At 41.8% G+C, this 22,163-nt stretch overlaps 1 protein-coding gene across 6 annotated transcripts in view; it reads left to right on the forward strand.

Annotated features, from left to right (window-relative positions):
- The window catches only part of fhdc1 (FH2 domain containing 1), a 121,980-nt gene that overhangs the window by 13,887 nt on the left and 85,930 nt on the right, over nt 1–22,163 (forward strand). For all 6 annotated transcript variants that reach the window (XM_043700016.1, XM_043700036.1, XM_043700029.1 and 3 more), the window contains exons 2-3: nt 15,252–15,285; nt 15,624–16,268. In XM_043700016.1, coding sequence (XP_043555951.1) covers nt 15,837–16,268 — 432 coding nt within the window. In that variant the 5' untranslated portion in view covers nt 15,252–15,285; nt 15,624–15,836. The remainder of the gene's footprint in view (nt 1–15,251; nt 15,286–15,623; nt 16,269–22,163) is intronic.

Raw genomic sequence — 22,163 nt, forward strand, 5'->3', positions numbered from 1 at the left:
TGGTAATTTGATTTTTGAAGAGACAAGTTAGTTAGCTCAATTGGCTGAATGTTTGGTTTGAGATCCAGAGCGATCGTGTTTGTTCCATTCCGGGATTGTCTGAGGTTCTGAAGGCCTGCCTTCTCAACCTTCGGTGGTGACCCTCCGGTTGAAGGTCAAGGTTAGAGTAGTGCTGGAAAAGCACAGCAGGTCACAGCATATCTGCAGTACCCAGTTTCACTCCGGTTAAAGGTGCCTCTTCTAATAAGAGAACAGCCTTTGGTCCTGTCCAACTGTGGTGACCTGCTACACTGAAGGGACAGGAAAGATATCTGAGAACAGAAAAGTTGTTTCAATCCAAACAAAAATAACGGAAAACACATTTTTAAGAGCATTCCAGGACTTGTCATGACAAGAAAGTTGTGAGACACAATGTTGATTTTGATTGGTGTTCTTAGAGACCCAGAATATGTACTGGAAATGGAAGTTGGAACACTGCTAGAGGAACAGTAGTTTCAGAGTCAAGTTTAACAGGTCTCAGTATGTAATGGCAAAATACAAATATACAGTACTAAATAGGGGCAGAAGGAGACCATTAAGCCCCTCCAACCTGCTCTGCAGTTCAAATAGATCATGCTGATATGTTTGGATGTTGAATTTCACATTCCCATCTACCCCTGGTAATCTTGATTTCCTTGCCTATCAAGAATGCATCTGCATTTTCTTTTTAAAAATATTTTAAAATCTTCCCTCCATTCCTTATGAGGAACAGCGTTCCAAAGTCTCTCAATTCTCTGAGAGAAAAGCATTGTCCTCATTGCTCTCACTAATGCTGTGTGTAATTGGAGGCAAAGCAGTCTTCAACGAAGGATATAGAGGCCAGGTCATTAGGTATGTTTAAAACTGAGATTGGTTACTGAGTATCATGGTAGTGGAGAGAAAGTGGGAGAATGGGGCTGAGAAACATATCAGCCATGATTGAATGGCAGAGCAGACTTGATGGGCTGAATGGCCTGATTTCTGCTCCTATGGCTTATGGACCTATCCTTACTTTTACATTCAATTTCATTTGTAATAAAAGGTAGCATTCCATTAATGTTCTTGATTACATGCCTTACCTGACCAATGTTTTGTGATTCACCTAAGTTGCTCTATGCCTCAGAATTCTACAGTTATTCTCCAGTCAGGTTCTCCTTTTTTAAATTCTTCCTGCCAAAGTGAACAACTTCTCATTTTCCCACATGATATCCATCTGCCAGATTCTGTCCACCTAATCTGTCTGTCTGCCTGAACCTTCCTTATATCTTCTTTCATCGCCGACTTTTCCACCTAGTTTGGTGCTGTTGTGGATTTAGGCCCCATGCCTCTGAGTCATTGATGTAAATTATAAAAGGCTAATGCCACACCACAAACTTTTATTGTCTGCAATAACCTTTGATGTGACATCTTCTGGAAAACAGTATGTTTGTAGGGTCCCCGTTACCCACAGTGCATGTTGCTCTTTCGAAGAATTACAAATTAAATTAAACATTTCCCAAATTAAATTAAACATTTCTAAATGTACAGATGTAATCTCTTTAATGCTCACTGCTAAATATTTCTCCTTGACATGTGAAGGAAACTGACCTCAAATTTCCTGTTTGCTGGTTACTTCCCCTCTTGAGTAGAAGGGAGATGTATGCTCCTTTCCAGTTTGATTCATGCTTTCCTGTATCAAGGACATTTTGGACAATTATCACCAATGTACGCACTGCTCCATCAGCTACCTGTATTGAAACGTTAGGGTGAAATCCACTGAACCCAGAGAGTTGTCAGTCAGTAGCTCCATCAATTTGCTTGGATTCACTTCCCTTGTGCTTATAATTTTATTAAGCACTTCTCTCTCTTCTGTCTCCTGATTTACAGTTATCACAGGAATGTTTTTATATTCTAGTGAAGATGGTAGCAAAATATTTCCTCATTTCTTCCGTCATTTCCTTATTATCTATTATTAACTCCCCATTCTCAGTCTCCAGAGGATTAACACTCATTTTGTTTTTAAATACTTGTAGAAATTCTTGCTATCAGTTTTTTCATTCACACTAGCTTTCTCTCCAACTTCTAATTTCTTCCTCCTGATTTATCCTTTTGTTCATTTTCTGCTACACTTTATGCTCTAACCAAGCATCTACTACTCAGCTTTAAATATTGATGTGTTTTTTTAAGTTTGATTCTTTCCCTAATTTTGTTAATTAGCCATGGATAGTGGGGCCTCCTTTTTAGAATTTTTCTTTTGAGTGGAAATATATTTATTCTGAGTATTCTGAAATATCCCCTTAAATGTGTCTCTATTGATCCCTCCTTTAATCTAGTATGCCATTTCACTTTAGCTAATTCAATCTCATATCGTTATCCTTATATAAATTTTAAAGTATTGATGTTAGACTCAGTTTTTTTCCTCACAAACTGGATGTTTGATAATATTATGGTTGCTGTCCCCTAGCAGTGCCATTACTGTATGGTCATTAATTAATCCTGCAACATTACACAATGGCAAGGCTAATGTGACCTGTTCTGTTATCAGTTCAAATAGTTTCTTAGAGCAACATAATCTCAAAAATGTTCTATGAGCTTCTAATGCAGGCTACTATTGCAATCTGATTTCTTTTCTCATGCATATGCAGATTAAAGTCTCTCATGTATATTTTCACAAATATCCAACATGTCTTCTGATATACTTCCTCATACATTTTGGGTTACTGTTAAAAATCACACAACGCCAGGTTATAGTCCAACAGGTTTATTTGGAAGCACACTCGCTTCATCAGGAGCAGTGCTATGAAAGCGAGTGCTTCCAAATAAACCTGTTGGACTAGAACCTGATGTTGTGCTATTTTTAACTTTGGCCACCCCAGTCCCACACCGGCCCCTCCAAATCATTTTGGTTACTGTTAGGGGCCCAATAGCCACTCACTTGTGAGCTTTCCCCTATTCATCCTGTCTGCCCTGACCGATACCACATGCTGATCTCTTGAAACAAGATAATGTCTGATGATTACATAAATATCATATTTGATCAACAGTGCTACCCCTAAATTTTATCCGCCTTCCTTTTCATCTTAAATGTTACATGCCCCTCAATAATCAGGGCTAAACCCTTCACATCCTGCAGCCACAACTCATAATGACTTTCAGATTGTATTTATTTACTTCAGTTTACACTGCCAGTTTGTTTACTTTGTTATGAATATAAAGCACAGATACAGAGACTTTGGTGTTGTTCTTTTAGTTACCGTGGTAACACCTAGTCTCCCATGCAGTGCATTCCTAGGTTTTTTTCTCTGCCCCTTACTGCCATTCTCCAACCCATATTTCCCATATTTTTACAGTGTTTCTTACCTAATCTCTACTCATTGATACACCACATACAACATAGAACATTACAGCACAGTACAGGCCCTTCGGCCCTCGATGCTGTGCCACTTTGTGAAACCAATCTGAAGCCCATCCAGCCTTCACTATTCCATTCTCATCCAAATGCCTATCCAGAGACCATTTAAATGCATGTAATGTTGGCGAGTCTACAACTGTTTCAGGTATCTTTCCACATTTGATCTATTCCCCACACTATTACATTTAAATTCCTCACTGCTTCCCGAGTGTAGGTGGTTTGCAAGGACGCTGGCCCCAGCATGGATCAGATGTAGATTGTCACGATTGTATAGTACCCACTTTCCCCAATACTGGTGCCAGTGACCCATGAATCACATCTCCCGCACCACATTCTTCTTTAATTTTGTATATCTTATACCAATTTGCATGTTCTCAGGTAATATTAGAGGTTATAACCTTTGAAGGTCTGCATTTTAATTTAATGCGTAGCTGCTCTGCATGTAGAACCTCTTGCCTAGTTCGATCAGTCATTTGGTATCTAGACAGAACACAACCACTGAATCCTCCCGCTCCCACTGCATGTTCCTTTCCAGCTCTGAACTGATGTCCCAAGTGGCCACAGGCAGAAATCACAGCTGTCTGGCCTCTTGCTTTTTGCTGCAGAGAATGATGTAAATCCCCTTCAATATGCCCTAGTACATTCCTTGTTGCCCACCCCCTCACTTGAATGGCTTCCTGTACCATGGTGCCATGGTTAGTTTGCACGTTGATCCTGCAGCTCTGGCTGTGAACCAGACAGGCTGGGAAAACCTCAGGAGTGCAGGAGGATTGCAGAAGCTGACCCTGGTGTCCTCTGGGTCCCTTTTGCCTGCCTCACTCATAGCCCCTTTTGTACCTGTCCCTGTCTTCTGACCAGATCTAAAGAACCTGTCCTTGGTTGTGTGACTGTGAAATGAGCAAACAACTATAGGACATTGGAGATAGTAAGGACTGCACTGCTGGAAATCAGAGTCAATAAATATGATGCTGGAAGAGCACAACAGGTCAGACTGCATTGGAGGAGCAGGAAAGTCGACAATTTGGGTCAGGACCCTTCCTGAGGACTGGGTTGGGGGGAAGGGAGCTCAGAGATAAATAGAGAGAGGAGGGTGGGAGTGTGTGGAAATGGGTGGGATGATGATAGGTGGATGCGGGAGAGGCAAGTGGGGTGGTGATAGGTGGATGCAAGTAGAGGACTGCATGATTGGTCAGTGGAACGGATAGGTGAGAAGGAAGATGGACAGGTTAGGTCAGGTCAAGATGGCAGGGAGGAGAGGGAGGGCTGGGTATGGGATAACGTTGGGGATGGAGAGATTTTGAAGCTGCTGAACTCTATGTTGAGGCCACTGGGCTGAAAGCTCCTGAGGTAGCATATGAGGTATTTTCCCCAGCTTGTGTGTAGCCTCATTTTGACAGTGGAAGAGGCCCAGGAAGATGGGCCTACATTTCCCCCATTCCCGATGAAAGGCTTTTGCCTGAAACGTTGATTCTCCTGCTCCTTGGATGCTGCCTGCACCACAGTACCACACTCTCAACCCTAATCTCCAGCATCTGCAGTCCTCACACAAGGAAGGTGGCGTTGATTGGAGCGTACAGAGCACAGATGCTCCGTGAACTGGTCCCCTAGTCCGTACTTTCTTTCTTCGATGTAGAGGAGACGTGCAGGCAGCATCCAAGGAGCAGGAGAATCAACGTTTCAGGCAAAAGCCTTTCATCGGGAATGGGGGAAATGTAGGCCCATCTTCCTGGGCCTGCAATAGATCAGGTTAGAAGTAATACAGGTGAATCTCTGCTGGATTTAGAATGATTGTTTGGGGCCTTAGACAGAGGGTTCTAAGGTACGGTAGCAGGGAAAGGTGCATCTCCCATTGCTCTCACCACATTGGAAAGACCAAGCACAGACTAGGGGATCAGTTCATGGAGCATCTGCGCTCTGTACGCTCCAATCAATGCCATATTCTGGTTGCTAGCCATTTCAACTTCCCCTCCCACTCCCCTAACAAAATATCCTTCCTGGGCCTCTTCCACTGTCAAAATGAGGCTACACACAAGCTGGAGGAACAATACCTCATATTCCACCTCAGGATCTTACAGACCAGTGGCCTCAACACACAGTTCACCAGCTTCAAAATTTCCTCCACCCCCAACCTCATCCCATGTCCAGCCTTCCCTCTCCTCCCCACCTCCTTGACCTGACCTGACCTGTCAGTCTCACCTATCCATTCCAGCCTTTACACTGACCAATCACGATAATCCCCGCCGGCATCCATCTATCACCATCCTACCTACTTTTCCCCAGCTCCATCTCCTCTCTCTATTTATTTCTGAGTTCCCTTCTCCCTCCCTGGTCCTGATGAAAGGTCCTGACCCAAACATTGACTTTCCTGCTCTTCTGATGCTGTTCTCTTCCAGCTCCACATTTTATCAACTGTGGGACATTGGTGAGCATCACTATAGTCAAAAGAAAATGAAATAAGTTGAAATATTGTTTGAACATGCAGGATAAAGAATGTTTCTCAAAGCAATAAGCTTAAGCACAAGAGACTACCCTAAATTGAACAACATGCAAATTAACAATGAGATAAAGAGAAAACAACTTTATTTGGTGAAGGTAGAAGGGATTAACTGGTCTAACCACTGGATATCACAGAAACATAGTTAAATGCCAGTGGCATACCATAGCCTGCTTGTGTAATGTGGGTGAAAAGGATTGATCATATTATGCAGTAACTAAAAGCCAGGGCCACTAAATCTGTTGAATTTCAACTTTTTATTTGCTTGAGGAATGTGGCCATCGTTGACTAGGCCAGCATGTGTTGTCTGACCCTATTTGCCCTTGAAAAGGTGTTGGTGAGTAGCCTTTTTAAACCACTGCAGTCCATGTGCTACCGGTAGACCAACAATACTGTTAGGGAGGGCACTTCAGGACTGCGACCCAGCAACAGCCAAGATGTGGCAATATATGTCCAAGTCAGGATGGTGAGTGGCTTGCAGGCGAACTTGCACATGGTGGTGTCACCTTGTATATGCTGCACTGGTCCTTCTCAATGAAATTGCTCATGGGTTTGGAAGGTATTGTCTAAGGATCTTTGGTGACTGTCTGCAGTGCATCTTGTTGATGCTATACAATATTGTTACTGAGCATCAGTGGTGGAGTGACACAATATTTGTGGATGTGGGGCTCATCAAGCATGCTGCTTTGGCCTAAGTGGTGTCAAGCTGCCTGAGTGTTGTTGGAGCAGCACTCATCCAGGCAAGTAGGAGGTACATCACACTCCTGCCTTGTAGATGGTGGACAGGCTTTGGAGAGTCAAAGAGTGAGTTACGCACTGCAGTATTCCAAACCTCCTGACATGCGCTTATAGCCACTATGTTTATGTGCCTAGTTCAGTTCAATTTCTGGACAATGGTAACTCCCAGGATATTGATAGTGAGGAATTCAAAGATGATAATGCCAATGTCAAGGGATGATGGTTAGACTGTCTCTTGTTGGAGACAGTCCTTGTCTGGCACTTGTGTGATGCAAATGCTACTTGTCACTTGTCAGTCCAGGCCTGTATATTGTCCAGGTCTTGCTGCATTTGGATATGGACAACTTCAGCATCTGAGGAGTTGTGAAAGTTGTTGAACATTGTGCAATCATTGGCGACCATCCTCACTTTTGACCTTACGATGGAGGGAAGGCCATTGATAGAGTAGCTGAAAATGGTTGAGCATGGGACATGGCTGTGAGGAACTCATGCAGAGATGCGTTGAAGCTGAGGTGATTGCCCTCCAACAACCACAACTATCTTCCTATGTGCCAGTTATGAGCCCTACAGATAGAGTTTTCCCTAATTCTCATTGATTCCAGTTTTGCCAGGGCTCCTTGATGCCACTCTCTTGTCAAATGTGGCCTTGATATCAAGGGCTGCCCCTCTCCCCTCCCCTCTGGAATTCAGCTTTGTCCATGTTTGACCCAAGGCTGCAACGAGGTCAGGAGCTGAGTGACCCTGGCAGAACCCAAACTGGGCGTCACTGAACAGGTTATTGCTGAACAGGTGCTGCTTGATAGCTCTGTTAATGACCCCTTCCATCATGTTACTGATGACCATTGAGAGTAGACTGATGGGATGGTAATTGACTGGGTTGGATTTGTCCTTTTTGTGTGCCATTCTCCACATTGCCAAGTAGATGCCACTGTTATAGCTGCCTTGGCCAGGGGAGCAGCAGGTTCTGATGCACATGTCTTTAGTACTATTGCCGGAATATTGTCAGGGCCCGTAGCCTTTCCAGTATCCAGTGTCTCCAACCGTTTCTTGATATTTGAATGTATCAAATTTGTCTGAAGACTGGTATCTGTGATGCTGAAGACTTCTGAGCAAGGTGCTAAAGTATTCATCCAAATAGATTAATATGAAGACATCATATTAAAAGACCGAGTCTAATAAATTTAACAAATATTTGCCACTGGACTTGAAATATAAAAGGGTGGTAATGCCTTAGTGTATTATTTCTAGACTACTAACCCAGCTAATGTTCTGAGCACTCACGCTTGAATCCCACCATGGCAAATAGTACAATTAATTCAATGAAGAATCTGGAATCAAGGGTCTAATGGTGACCACAAAACCATTCTCGACTGTCAGGAGAAATGCATCCAGGTCACTCATGTCTTTTGGGGAAGAAAATCTGTCATCTTTGCATGGCCTGGCCTACATGTGACTCCAGACCCACAGCAATGTGGTTGACTCTTAAATGCCCTCTGGGCAATTAGGGATGGGCAGTAAATGCTGGCATAGCCAGTGATGCCTACATCCTGTGAGGGAATTAAAAGAAGTTCTACCCTCTTTCCACCGATGCTGCCAGATTTAGACTCATAGAGTCATTGAGATGTACAGGACAGAAACAGATCCTTCAGTCCAACTTGTCCGTGCTGACCAGATATTCCAACTCAATCTAGTCCCATTTGCCAGCACTTGGCCCACATCCCTGGAGACCAGAATTGCATGTAATATTCCAACAATGACCTCCCAACTCCTGCACTCAATACTCTGACCAATAAAGGAAAGTATGTCAAACGCCTTCTTCACTATCCTATCTACCTGAGTCTCTACTTTCAAGGAGCCATGAACCTGCACTCCAAGGTATCTTTGTTCAGCAACTTGTTGAGTTTCTCCAGCAGTTTTTGTTTTTGTTTATGATTTCCAGCATCTTTTTTTAATTCCAGCTTGAAAATATCGTTGTCAATGGATAGCTTGCCACAAAACTTGCCAGTGCTATTTTAAATCATTTTTTAATCTTGCGTCCAGTGAGCAGAATAGCGAAGCCTCACAAACAGTCCACAATGGGCCATTTGAACTTCCCAATCTATGCAGTAATCTGTGACTGGTGCTCTGACAGCAAATGTGGCAGGTTCCCCCATTGTTAGCACAGCAAGTTCAAAAGAGTAAGATCATGATGAAGAAGGCAAGGAGACACCGGGGGATGGATGGAAAAACATAACAGTTGAGATAAGTAGCAAAATTAAAAATTTATTTCAATACTGAAACAGCAATGGAGCAGTCAGAAAAGAATTGAAAACTCTGAAACATGGAGAATAAACAAAATGTATTGAATATTCTAGGTGCATTCATAAAAGAAGGAATATGAGTAACTTGGCTGTAGGAAATGATAACCCTGTCAAAATGAACGACTTTGTCATAAGATCGAAATCCCTAGACAAGTTCAAACATAATTCTACAGAATAATTGGAATTTATGCCAGATTTCTGGAAAGGAAACTAGAGAAGAGTGCACATATTGATTGTCCGGAAATATTAGGTGCTGGTCTGTGAAACCTGCCTTACCCCTGAGTCATGATGTGGCTGGAACATTATGACGAAACGCTGTTAATTCTTGGGTTAATATGGAAGAGGAGAAAGTGGAAGAGACGACTCTGAAAGGTTCCTGTCTACCTGATTTGGAGGAGCCGGTGTTGGACTGGGGTGGACAAAGTTAAAAATCACACAACACCAGGTTATAGTCCAACAGGTTTATTTGGAAGCACTAGCTTTTTGAGTGCTGCTCGTTCATCAGGTGGTTGTGGAGAATAAGATCATAAGACACAGAATTTATAGCAAAAGTTTACAGTGTAATGTAACTGGAATTATACATTGAAAAAGACCTGGATTGTTTGTTAAGTCTCTCACCTTTTAGAATGGGCATGTTGGTTTCAGTTCTTTCATATGTAAATCACAGAACATTTTTAAAGTTACATTGTCTACAATCTTATACTACACAACCACCGGATGAAGGAGCAGTGCTCCAAAAGCTAGTGCTTCCAAATAAACCTGTTGGATTATAACCTGGTGTTGTGTGATTTTTAACTGTCTACCTGCATTCTCTAGTCGATCAAAATCAGTTTGGAGATCACATGGGCAAGTGTTGCTATAACGATCTTTGAAGCATTCTTTTAGCTTCCTTTTTGAAATTTTCAGAGAATCCTCACCCACCACACAGTTGCCAACTGCATATTCCATGGGTCAGGAGACATCCTATCCAGCCCCTTCAATCATCATGTAAACCTCGGTCAGATGGTCGTCATTTCCATACTGCTCGAAAGTAACTTTGCCAATGAGGTTTTAAAGCTAGGAATCCTTATTTTAGGCCTCCCACATATAGACGTATGAACTGGGAACACAAGTAGGCCATTCAGTACCTCAGACCTGCTCCACCAGGACGTTGACAATTGATCTGCTTGTGTTCCAAATTCCACATCCCCATCTACTCCTGACCACCTTTCACCCCTTGCATAACAAGAATCTATCGAACTTTGTCTTAAAAATATTTGATGACCCTGCCTCCACCATCCTCTGAAGCAGTGTTCTAAAGTCACACAACACTGAGAGAAATAACCTGCCCTCCTCTCATTCCTAAAAGGATGATCTCTAATTATAAAACTCTTGAGACACCCAGAGTATGAAACATCGCTGTGTCGACTTGGTCAAGACTATTCAGGACCCTACAACCTTCAATCAAATCATTCACTTAAATGAAAACAAGCCCACATTTCCAATCTTTTCTCTGGGCCTTTGCCAAAGCAACTAAATCATCCAGTTTTTAGGGGGAACCAAAGCTGGGCAGACTACTTAAAGTGCAGTCTGACCAATCATCTATATATTACAAATCTATACCTATGGAAATATGTGAAGCACTCATAATGATCACTGTGTGAGCGCTGTTGCATACCAATGAGATATTAGAGTATTGAGAACAAGAGAACTGCTGCTCGAGGCTCACAAATCAGAGAGAAAAGATTACAGAATTATTTGCCAGTTCTGTTCTATGTAAAATAATGAAATTAATTATTTGGACTATGCTTGAGGACCATGCTTTATTCTAGCAAATCGCAGTTAGTGAAGATTCTGATGGCAGCCTCCTTGATTCACTGAAACAAGTGACAATCCAAGTGGACAGTGTGAAGTCCTGTGACATGGTGAAATTCCACTTTCAGATACTGTTTGGAAGAGTTCCATGAATAAGGCTATGATATCAAACTGAAAACCATGAGGATTCATGATAAATCCTGTGAATGAACTTTCTCAGCCATTAACTAAAGAGTATGTCTTAAGGGAATTGTACGGGTGGGGCAAGTGGTCCTTGGATGATACGCAAAGGATTCGATGCTGGGTCCTCTACTTCTGATTTATGTAGACATGCTCATTACAAATTCTCTAAATAGATTAATCAAATGGCCTGAATAGCCTTTCCATCATCATTTTCTAATGAACTGAATTAAAGCCATCTTGGCGTGATTTAATAGGTTATGATTATAAAAAAAACTTTTTTTGTGACTGAAAATGCTTTCAAAAATATACTGCAGATGTCACTGAACAAAAACGTACTGTTTCAGTAATGTAATAACCACATGGGTGCTTTTTCTGTTAACTCAATCAGTGTATGTAAACACATTTTCTCTTACTGTGAGTTGATTAAATCATGTGGGAACATGTAGTTTTCTTGCTTATCATGAAGAGAATTGTTTTCATGGTGAAAGGAACTGATCAATTTGCATGTGACCTCTTAAAAAGATTTATTTATCAGCAGAATACCAGAGATCTGATTACAGGCAGTTTTGAAATTAAGTTATGTTGAAGAACAATGTTACCTTATCAGGAAATGTTTTCACCTTTGAATAAGATGTTATAAAAATGTATCACTATGTGATTAGTTAATCACAGACTCCCCAAATAAAAGTGGGGAATCGTGTGGTCTTAGCAATGCCTCTCTGTAAAGGGGTGTTGTGAACATTCCTTGGTGTAGTCCTACAACAAACTCTTCTTCAGTTCTCTTTTGTAGTACATTGAGGACGGCTTCAGTCTCATGTCCTGCTCTCATCTTTGTATTGAATAACTTCATCTTTGCTTCGGATTTCTGGTCTTCTCTGGTCTTTCACATTGTTCTTCTCCAAACCTTTCCTTCCCTCCCTTCACTTCTCTTTCTGATTTCTTTTTCTCCATTTCTGATTTTAACTGTTAATTTTCTGTTAGTTTATATCCATTATGAGCCTTGACTCCATTAAATACTTAGAGTAAACCTCTGTACATCCTGCACCCTGCAAGGAGCACCATTCCATTCTCCAAATATTCTCATCACCACATACTTTCCAATGATGCAGGCATTCACACCAGCATTTTTGAGGAGTCTTCTTTAGTTTCGCACCCAAGGTTACCCTCTCATCATGATTGTAAGGGTCTTGGACACATCCATCGCATTTCACACGGTTCTGCTCTCACATCTTCCCAAAGAATTACTGCTAAAGTTCCACTAGTTCCACCCAACCCAATGATTTCACACAGTCTTTCGGTAGAAAAACAATTAGCCTTGCTGGAGGTCCTTGTGGAAACAAATGTGGCTCTTACAACTAATTATTTAATGTTAATTGTACCCACTAATTTTACACAATAAATTACACATTTGTTATGTAAGACTTGTGCCTCCTCTTGATTAATACTGTATAGCAGTCTATACTCTTAACACTTATAAATCAACAGGTCCTTAGATTCAGTAAAGAGAGCCTTGAAGACAACAGATTGCAAGCAGCTTTGAGATGCTACATATTTCAAACAGCTTTAATCAAATAAGAGTTACTATAGAGTCATAGAGATGTACAGCATGGAAACAGACCCTTTGGTCCAACCTGTCCATGCCGACCAGACATCCCAACCCAATCTAGTCCCACCTGCCAGCACCCGCTGATGCTCCAGGGAAAACAGCCCCAGCCTGTTCAGCCTCTCCCTGTAACTCAAATCCTCCAACTCTAGCAACATCCTTGTAAATCTTTTCTGAACCCTTTCAAGTTTCACAACAGCTTTCCGATAGGAAGAAGACCAGAATTGCACACAATATTCCGACAGTGGCCTAACCAATGTCCTGTACAGGCGCAACATGACCTTCCAACTCCTATACTCAATACTCTGACCAATAAAGGAAAGCACACCAAACACCTCCTTCACTATCCTATTTACCTTTGACTCCACTTTCAAGGAGCTATTAACCTGCACTCCAAGGTCTCTTTGTTGAGCAACACTCCTTTGGACCTTACCATTATGTGTATAAGTCCTGTTAAGATTTGCTTTCCCAAAATGCAGCACCTCTCACTTATCTGAATTAAACTCCATCTGCCACTTCTCAGCCCATTGGCCCATCTGGTCCAGATCCTGTTGTAATCTGATGTAACCCTCTTCGTTGTCCACTACACCTCCTATTTTGGTGTCATCTGCAAACCTACTAACTGTACCTCTTATGCTCACATCCAAATCATTTATGTAAATGACAATAAAAACATTAAGAAATATTAGAAAGAGAAATAATATTTCCATAACAATTTAATGTCAGCGAGGGGCTAAACAGAAGACAAGATGTTGGAGAAGACTGTACATAAGATATAGAATTGCTTCACTCTTAAATATAAAGTCTGAACAAGTAATTTCATTTTTAATGCATTCAGAAGATGTGGACGTCACTGGATAGGCCAGTATTTATGGCCCATCACTAATTGCCCAGAAGCTGTCTGAGAGTCACCACTTCCAGGTTCAACAGCAACAATATCCACCCGTGAAGGACAATCAGAGAAATTAGATTCTCCAATACAGAAATGATTCACAAAGAATCAGAATTGATTCTGAGATCGATAGTACACAAGCCAAAGATTTACTTCCAAGTCAGAAGGGAATGTGTTTTGCAAGAACAGTGTAACCTCTCGACCACCTATAATTGTGAACACAGAACCTTAGGGAGGAGATGGGGTCGTCAGTGTAACTATAAAAGTATTGATATACATCAATGTCTAATTGTTAACAAAAGGGAAAAGTAGCTTGGGGATGATGTTGTAAAAGGCTATGGTTCTGAAAGAGTAAATGTTAAAGTAGCATTAGCTCCACCCAATCTGATAATGTCTCACAGCCTTTGGCTAGAGAAACAGTTAATTTTGCTAACTGATGGAGACAGATGTTCTAATTATGTCTAATCATATTAAATGTACCTATAACAATTATGCAATATATCACATCTTGTATGTAAGACGAGTACATGTACCTGTTTTTGTTAAGATGGTGTGATGGTTTATCCTCTGCCACAAATAATAAATACAGACCTCTAGACTCAGTATAGAAAGGAGGATTGGCAGCAATGAATGACCTCAACCATAAGACAGCAGTGGTTGGTAACCTGGAGATTTGACAGCCCTCCCTCTCGGTTTCTCTTTGTCCTCACCTGCCACTCCATAAGCCTCCACGTACAGCTCATCAACAATTCATTTCCACTGTTCCCAGTGTGCTGCCATCACCATTCACATCTTCACCTTTCCTTTTGGCATTCCAATGGGATCATGCCTCTGATATCACAGTTCATCTCCAACATCCCATCCCCCTTCCTATGGCACCATTCCCTGAAAATGCAGAAGATGTAACACCTATTCTTTTAACACTACTCTTTCTACTATTCAAAGCCAAAAGCACAGCTTCCAAATGAAGCTGCACTCCACTTCTTTCAATTTATAATATTATTTTCACTGTCAACAATGTATTCTCCTTCACCTTAGGAATACAAACAGTTTTGCTGAATACCTCCATTTAGTTTGCCAACATGACCTCAATATTTCTCTGACTTGTCATTTTAATCCTCCTCCTTCCTCTCACCCTGACATTTCTATCCAGATCCCAGCACCTCAACAAGGAATCTTCCACATACCTTAGATAAAGGCAGGGATAGCTAGGGACCATATTCCAGTTTTGTTTCTTTGTTCCTTTCCTTGTCACACCCCCATTCCTAGTATCCATGTAAACTTGTCATTAATTCTTCCCATTTTTGACCCAATTATGGACTTTTTGTTTCCCATTATCCAATTTGTTTTGCTCAAAACATTTCTGATAAAAGGTCATTAATTTGAAATATTAGGTCTCTTTCTCTCTCCATACATGGTGCCATAACCTACTGAGTATTTCCAGAAATTTTAGTTTTAATTTTCACAATGTTCTACGTTTGAGCCAGTATTAAACAAAGAAATACTCTCATGGATTGCAAAGAAAATGTATCAAGCAAAACAAATCCTCTGTAATGGCTTACAGCACAGTAATACCAGATGGGGAAATACTAAGTGGACATAACAGAAAGTACCAAATGTGGTTCCTGATTGATGCTTTCAGCATGAGTTGGGATGAGGGGAAGAGTATTGCAGTTGGTATTTGTGTCCCTTGTCAGTGAATGGGTGAATTTGCTGGTTCCTGCTGCTGTGTACATTTAACCAAGTCTGCTTTTGGGTGTAGAGTAGTTGCATGCACAGAATTGTATTCAGTTAGAGTGACTCGAAAGTGAATGACTGATTTGTATTCTCTGTTACAGGTCCCTGTGAAAAGAAAAGCCATGAGGCATCAAGGTGGGTGCCTTTAGCCCTTAGTCACCATCTCCCTGAGCATAACAACAGAAGTATTAGGAATAAAGTTCTCATAATTTGTGGCCACAATTTCGATTTTGGTCATTTTGGGGTGGTGTTTTCTCATTCAGGAAAGATCTGTTAGAAATGTATGAATTATCTTGTATATTTAAATTTCAACAAAACATGAAGCCATAAACAGTTGGGAAGCAAAGTGCATCTCTTTAGTGGGAATTATGAGGGGTTAATGGGTTCACTTTTTACATGAGAAACATGTGTCTGACTGATTAGTTCATTTAATTTATTATCTGTTTTTGTTTTTAATTTCAATCTACAAACAGACTCTGGCACTGAACTAAACCAGCCATGATGAAATATGAGTCTTCTGGGACATTTCACTCTTCAGTGGGTCATACCAAGAAAATCCTGTGACTGAGTGGAGTCTATCAGCAGATGTTGAAACAATGGTTATAATTTAGCCCAACCCATTTAAAGACCTTACAAAGGGGGGGGGGGGAATAAAGCCAAGTTACCTATCCTTTCTTGGAATTACAATGCAAGTGATGAGTTGCCTGTCATTTGTAAATGACAAAGAGAATGCAAATTCTCCATCAGTCACTGATTTATCACCTGGACCACCATCACCATCTCCTCCACCTGCAGGACCACCACCTCCACCACCTCCACCACCACCTCCACCACCACCACCACCACCGCCAGGACTTCCACCTCCTCCTCCACCCCCTCCTCCTCCAGGTTCCCACCATGGCCAGAAAAAACGGATTCGCAGTTTCTTCTGGAAAACCATCCCTGAGGAGCACATCCGAGGCAAAACTAACATCTGGACTATCAGTGCCAGAGGGCACGCCTACAGGATTGACACCAGTACTATTGAGGAGCTGTTTGGACAGCAGGATGAAGTCAAATCTAAATTTGGCACAACAAACAAGACTTCAAGGTCCCCATTTAAAAGCAACAACCAAGAGGTAAAATCAGAATTTGGATTTACTTTGTGTTTTCTAATTTACTGTAGCATGTGGGTTATTTCCAAAATGTATTGATTGCCACATACAGCTCAATGGTAGTGATCTTGCCTCTTTTAGAAGGTTATGGACTAAAATCCGAATAAAAGGATTACAGTGTATTATCTATGCTGGCACTTCTCTGCACTATCCTGGACAGATCTGCATGATTGAAACTGAGATATTTAAGCAAAATTCCAACTGGGTGGGCATAGCAAGTTCCAAGGCACAACCTCAAAGAAGCACAGGTCAATATTTATCCCCCCAACCATCATCTGAGATTGAAATTGGCACCATTCCATCTGCAGCCTCAGAACTTTGGTGAGGTCAGATGAGATCATCTGCTGTACTTGCTTTACTTCTAAAACCACTTAATCAGTCGTCTTTATAATGCTGTTACTTGGTCCATGTTTTGCACAAACTGGATACTGTCTATCCCAGGGAACAACAGCGACTACACTCCTGTGTTCATCAGTGTCTAGAAAGCACTTTGGAAAGTCCTGAGGTTGCAAATGGTGTTGTGTTTTCTTGATTACTCTTGAGTGTACTTGAATGAAAATTTAAATTTCAGCAAAGGATTTGCCAAAAATGAAATGAAGGATGTTTAAAAGTGATTGCTATTTGAATGGTCAATTTATATTTCAAAAAATCGCCCTCTCCCATTGAAATGTGGAGCTCTGTCTAAAATAATTGCAACATTATGAAATGAAAATTGAAAATCTTGAAACTATCTTGATCAGATAAGCCAATGGGCTGAGAAGTGGCAGATGGAGTTTAATTCAGGTAAATGCGAGGTGCTGCATTTTGGGAAAGCAAATCTTAGCAGGACTTATGCACTTAATGGTAAGGCCCTGGAGAGTGTTGCTGAACAAGGAGACCTTGGAGTGCAGGTTCATAGCTCCATGAAAGTGGAGTCACAGGTAGATAGGATAGTGAAGGCGGCGTTTCCGTTACCAGTCAGAGTGTTGAGTACAGGAGTTGGGAGATCATGTTGCGGCTGTACAGGACATTGGTTAGGCCACTGTTGGAATATTGCATGCAATTCTGGTCTCCTTCCAATTGGAAAGACGTTGTGAAACTTGAAAGGGTTCAGAAAAGATTTACAAGGATGTTGCCAGGGTTGGAGGATTTGAGCTACAGGGAGAGGCTGAACAGGCTGCGGCTGTTTTCCCTGGAGTGTCAGAGGCTGAGGGATGACCTTATAGAGGTTTATAAAATTATGAGGGGCATGGATAGGATAAATAGGCAAAGTCTTTTCCCTGGGATCGGGGATTCCAGAACTAGAGGACATAGGTTTAGGGTGAGAGGGGATAAGATATGAAAGGGACCTAAGGGGCAACTTTTTTCACACAGAGGGTGGTACGTGTATGGAATGAGCTGCCAGAGGACATTGTGGTGGCTGGTACAATTGCAACATTTAAGAAGCATTTGGATGGGTATATGAATAGGAAGGGTTTGGAGGGATATGGGCCGGGTGTTGGCTGGTGGGACTAGATTGGGTTAGGATATCTGGTCGGCATGGACAGGTTGGGCTGACGGGTCTGTTTCCGTGCTGTACATCTCTATGATATCTGGTCGGCATGGACGGGTTGCACCGAAGGGTCTGTTTCCATGCTGTACAGCATGGACGGGTTGGACCGAAGGGTCTGTTTCCGTGCTGTACATCTCTATGACTCTATTCATCAAACCGCCCAGTGTCTCAGATGAACATTTTGGAAAAATGTCATTTATCAAAAAAGAAGCTTATATCTTTGTCCTCAAATGCTGACAGACTAGCCGTGCTATTAACAGAATTTTTATAACTCTGATTAAATACTTTTACACTCTTTTAGTCCTAACCACACCACTTTCTTAATAAAGCTCTGGCAGTATAATTCCTAAAGCCTCAATACAAAAGTGCTCGACTGGACTAGGTGATTCAATTATCATTTGATGATACCTGCATCTATATCTTTAATTTTATCTATATTTAACTAGCAGTCCCAGGAAGGTGATGCCACATGGAGATTCCTAACCTGTTCTGGGCCATTCTATTGTTTCCTTTCTGATAAAAACCTTGTGTTTGTAGCATAGGCCAGAAGGATTTGCATTGTGATGCATCAGGTACTGGGCTATCGATCAGGCCATAGAGATCATGTTCTGTCGGAGACAGTGAGGACTGCAGATGCTGGAACTCAGAGTCGAGAGTGTGTTGCTGGAAAAGCACAGCAGGTCAGGCAGCATCCGAGGAGCAGGAGAGTCGACGTTTTGGGCATAAGCTCTGATGAAGGGCTTAGGCCCGAAACGTTGATTCTCTGGTTCATTGGATGCTGCCGACCTGCTGTGTTTTTCCAGCACCACACAGATCATGTTATGTACCAGCTTCATTATATTTTCTTGGTACCATCTCCAATTCCGATTACAGTCCAGTCCTGCATTCAAATGCTGCACTTCAGAACATGCCAGCTTCTCCCATTGAAATGCTGTTGCCAGGGCACTTTGTACACAGGGACAGACTCCCATCTCATGAATTGGAAGAGACTGTATCTCAGGGCTCTTCACGGGTTCGCTTAGCATTCACTCACTCTGTGCCTTCTCAGTGTTCCTGCCTTGCCTGGCCCTTTGCTTTATGTTGCATCAGCCAGAGCTTATTGGCTTACAGTTTCTGCCTTGCCTTGCTGTTTAGTGGAGGCGCAAAGCCAGGCACCTTTCATTGTGGTCAGCAGTCAATGGGGTGGACCTGTTGCTGTATGAAACTATGTTGCATCAATCTCATAGCTGCACCATGTGTCAGCAGTATACATAGCAAACACACTACATAGACAATGCCATAATTTCAATAGAAGCCAATGTGGCTGCTAGAAGGGAGCTTTTGTCTGATTTTGTCCATGCCTCAACATCTGTGGGGTGTAGCTCTCAGTCAGGTCAAGGGAGACAACCTTCAGTGAGGGGATCCCAACACTGTACGTCAAGGGCAGTATCTGCTGTCAGTCCAAGGGCTTTGGTTGTTTGAAGCAGGCAGTCAGGGTCATTTTCGAGAATTGCAGGCATAATGCAAGGATACAGAGGGGGTTGGGGTTGGGAATGGGGTAACACACAAATGAGGTGGAGGGAGATGATAGTGCATTGGAGGACATGGGTTGGGGCTGAAGAGGGTGATCGTTGATGATCACAGCCAGCGCAGCATTGATGGTCTGATAAAGTCATAGCGATGTACAGCATGGAAACAGACCCTTCGGCCCAATCTGTCCATGCCAACCAGATATCATAACGCAATCTAGTCCCACCTGCCAGCACCCGGCCCATATCCCTCCAAACCCTTCCTATTCATATACCCATCCAGATGCCTTTTAAGTGTTGTAATTGTACCAGCCTCCACCACTTCCTCTGGCAGCTCATTCCATACACATACCACCCTCTGCATGAAAAGTTGCCCTTTAGATCTCTTTTATATCTTTCCCCTCTCACCCTAAACATATGCCCTCTAGTTTTGGACTCCCCCACCCCAGAGAAAAGACTTTGTCTATTTACCCTATCCATGCCCCTCATGATTTTGTAAACCTCTATAAGGTCACCCCTCAGCCTCACCCTATTCAGCTTTTCCCTATAGCTGAAACCCTCAACCCTGGGAACATCCTTGTAAATAATTTCTGAACCCTTTCAAGTTTCACAACATCCTTCCTGTAGCAGGGAGACCAGAATTGCACGTAATATTCCAAAAGTGGCTTAACCAGTGATGGAAGACATGACTCAGCTGCAGGCTGTACTAGGTATTGTGAACAGAAGAGCAATCCCAAGACAGGGTTCTCATATGGGACAAGGCCAAGGGTGGGTAACCCGTATAGGTTGGTTTCTCATTAGCAAAACGTGACTGTGATTGCAGGTGCAATGAAGTTTCAGCCATGTCACGCAGAATCAGCACGTCTGATTGCACTCACATTGTGTGCACAGTGAAGGGTAGCCCCTTGGCTAGCACTAGTTCAACCAGATGTACAGCTGGGCTTTAAATGGCGCCAGTGCCAGGAATGCCAGGTGGTTCTGGCAGTGGTGAGTACGTCTGCCTTTGGTGGAGAGAGAAGACAGAAAGAGTTCAGAGCCATAGAGTTGTGGTGCATTGGTAATGAGGCAAGCGTGTGAGGAAGCTCCTGCAAACGTTCCATGAAACTCACCAAAATTCCCACTCAGCCAATTTCTAAAAAATTCAGCCCAACGTGTGGATGACTGTTTCTTGAAGAAAGCATGGTGAAAGAGGTTCAGAATCAGACGGAGCAGCCACCTATCAACGACGTTGGCTTCTGTTGAAATGGCTGCCATTATCTATGTAACATATTCATTATGGGAGGCACAGTGGTTAGCACTGCTGTCTCACAGCACCAGAGACCTGGGTTCAATTCCCACCTCAGGCAACTGACTGTGTGGAGTTTGTACATTCTTCCAGTATCTGCGTGGGTTTCCTCCCACAGTCCAAAAATGTGCAGGTCAGGTGAATTGGCCATGCTAAATTGCCCGTAGTGTTAGATGCATTAGACAGAGGGAAATGGGTCTGGGTGGGTTACTCTTCGGAGGGTCATTGTGAACTTGTTGGGCCGAGGGGCCTGTTTCCACACTGTATGTAATCTAATCTAATCAAAGAGGCTGGGAGAGGTTAAGAGAGGTTTTTACAAATTACAAGTGGAAATGCGTTCAGAACTAATTATGATTAAAAAGCTGTAAGTAGAATTGATTACAGTAATTCCTGTTTTATATTGTTCGGGCAGAACTTTGATTAGTTAACGGAGCATTAACATTGTTTTAAAGTAATTCTAGCTGAGTTTGACAGAGGGCCACATGAGCCAATTAGTGTCATTTTAGAGTGGACCCTTCCCCCTCTTTGACCTTCACTCTCACTGCTAACTGTCCCATCCGCTGTTTACCTCCTGCAGATTAAAGCTGCTATTCCAGAACACAGGACCGTAGAGATGATTTGGGAAAGGGGCATGGGGATCAGGAAAGGGGGATGAGGATCAGGAAAGGGAGGTGGAGAGTGGACAGTTTAGTAAGAGAATGATCACAGCAAAAGGAAGGAGACGGAGTGAAAGGTTCATCGAACAGAATAGGTGACATGCAACAGAAGCAAAGAGAGATAAGCTAGTAGTAAATTACCATCTATTTTATATTTTTAGATTTATCTTACTTTGGAAGTTACTTTATTTTTCAGTATTGGAATTTAGCAATGTAAAGTATTTCAACTTAACAGGGTGCAATGTTTTAATGCTGAGAAACATCCTATTGTACTTAACCACAGCTTTTATATTGGATTTAAAGAGAAAAACATGGTACACTTAAAGTTGTTTAATTTAAAATAACCCTTTTCAGGAGCACAGCAGCAGCTCAAAGTGAGGACTAATTTTAGATACATTTATAGTACACTTTTACATCCCCAAAATGCTGAAAGTGCTTTCCGAATCTCCATTTTAAAATATTTTTAGAGAGTGAGTGAAGATGAAATCAATAAAACATATTTAAAGTAGGTTAAAATAGTTAATTTTTTTATAGATATTTTTATTAGAAATTTAACATTTTTACAAGTTTCCAAAAATAAACAAAACTCTCAAGTACAAACATTGATATACAATTAAATCTTAAATATACAATAGCCAACATTTAACAAAAGAAAAAATACTGAGAAAGAAAAAAAAACAAAACTCAGCTAACTACTAATCTAACCTACAACTAACCAGAGTGTATATTTAAGTCTCTTACATTATTCAAATAAGAGAGTGAGAAAAAAACCCCAAAAAAAACAACAAATAACATAGAAATTGAGTAGTGAGATACATGCTCGGAATGTGTTAACATCAAATGTAACAAAACCCGTATTCGTGCGGGATTCCTCTCCCG

Source organism: Chiloscyllium plagiosum, chromosome 1 (assembly GCF_004010195.1).
Source record: "Chiloscyllium plagiosum isolate BGI_BamShark_2017 chromosome 1, ASM401019v2, whole genome shotgun sequence".
Lineage (NCBI taxonomy): Eukaryota > Metazoa > Chordata > Chondrichthyes > Orectolobiformes > Hemiscylliidae > Chiloscyllium > Chiloscyllium plagiosum.